Here is a 1,205-nt window from a genome sequence, read left to right as displayed (position 1 = left end):
AGCACCAAGCGCGAGGAGGAGGAGGAGGAAGAGGAGGAAGAGAGGGGACCCACGGGGACGCCCCCGCCGCCGGCGCAGCCCCCCCGCCCAGCACAGCCCCCCCCGGACCCCGCAGGTGACTTGGGTCCCGCGGAGCCGCCGCTGGTGGACGCGGCCGACACGACCCAGCCCGGCGTGGGGGGCGAGTGGCCCCGCGGGGGCCCCCCCCAGGAGCGGCCGCCCCCCCCCCGCCCCAGCAGCAGCTCCGGCGAGGGGCCCCCCCCCCCCCCCCCACCCCCCGGGGCGCCCCGGGGACCCCCCCCGGCCGCCGTCAAGGCCGAGGCGATTGTCATCTCGGACGAGGAGCCCGACGGCGCCCGACGCCCCTCGTCGGGACCCCCCCCGGCCCCCGCCCCATCCCGGCCCGGGGGGTTCGGGGAGGGGGGTGCGGCGGCGCTGGGGGCGGTTCTGGGGGGGCCGCTGCGGGAGCCCCCCCTGTTCCTGGCGCCGCTGGAGCCCCGGGGGGGGTTCGGGCTGTTCGCCGAGGAGGCCCCGACGTGCCCCACGTGCGGGAAGACGTTCTCATGCTCCTACACCCTGCGCAGACACGCCACCGTCCACACCCGAGAGCGGCCCTACGAGTGCCGCCACTGCCTGCGCTCCTACACCCAGTCCGGGGACCTGTACCGACACGTCCGCAAGGCCCACAGCCACGGAGGGACCCACGGCCACGCAGGGACCCACGGCCATGCTGGGACCCACGGCCACGGCGGGGCCGCGCGCGCCCACCACGACCACCGGGACACCGCCCGCGATGGGGACAACCCCACCTGAGCGGCACCGGCGGGACCCCCGTGACGGGACACTGGGACCCCCCGCCATGGGACAGTGGGACTCCTCCAGGGGCACCGGGACCCCCGCGACGGGACACTGGGACCCCCACTATGGGACACCGGGACCCCCTGTGATGGGACACTGGGACCCCCGCAACGGGACACTGGGACTCCCACCATGGGACAATGGGACCCCTCCGGGGGCACCGGGACCACCAGGAAAGATGTGGGACAACCCAACCTGACCCGAGCGGGACCAGCGGGACTGGGATGACCCTCCTTGGACAGGACCACCGGGCTGGGACAGACCACCCAAACAAGGACCACCAGAACCGGGACCCCCCCAGGACCCCCGGGATGGGACAGCGACAACCCGCCCTGAGCCAGGACCAC

The 1,205-nt window shown here is 75.9% G+C and overlaps 1 protein-coding gene across 1 annotated transcript; it reads left to right on the top strand.

The window, feature by feature from the left end:
• Nucleotides 1–315: 315 nt before the first annotated feature.
• Nucleotides 316–850, top strand: LOC113979965 (zinc finger and BTB domain-containing protein 3-like; the record flags this gene model as incomplete). The annotated part of the gene is made up of 2 exons (XM_027707241.1): nt 316–688; nt 743–850. Coding segments are annotated over 2 exons (444 nt in total), but the record flags the coding sequence as incomplete, so codon positions are not given.
• Between the last annotated feature and the right edge of the window lie 355 nt (nt 851–1,205).

This window comes from Neopelma chrysocephalum, unplaced genomic scaffold (assembly GCF_003984885.1).
Source record: "Neopelma chrysocephalum unplaced genomic scaffold, ASM398488v2 Primary Assembly neopelma1_90981, whole genome shotgun sequence".
Lineage (NCBI taxonomy): Eukaryota > Metazoa > Chordata > Aves > Passeriformes > Pipridae > Neopelma > Neopelma chrysocephalum.
This window is presented reverse-complemented; position numbering and strand designations above follow the sequence as displayed.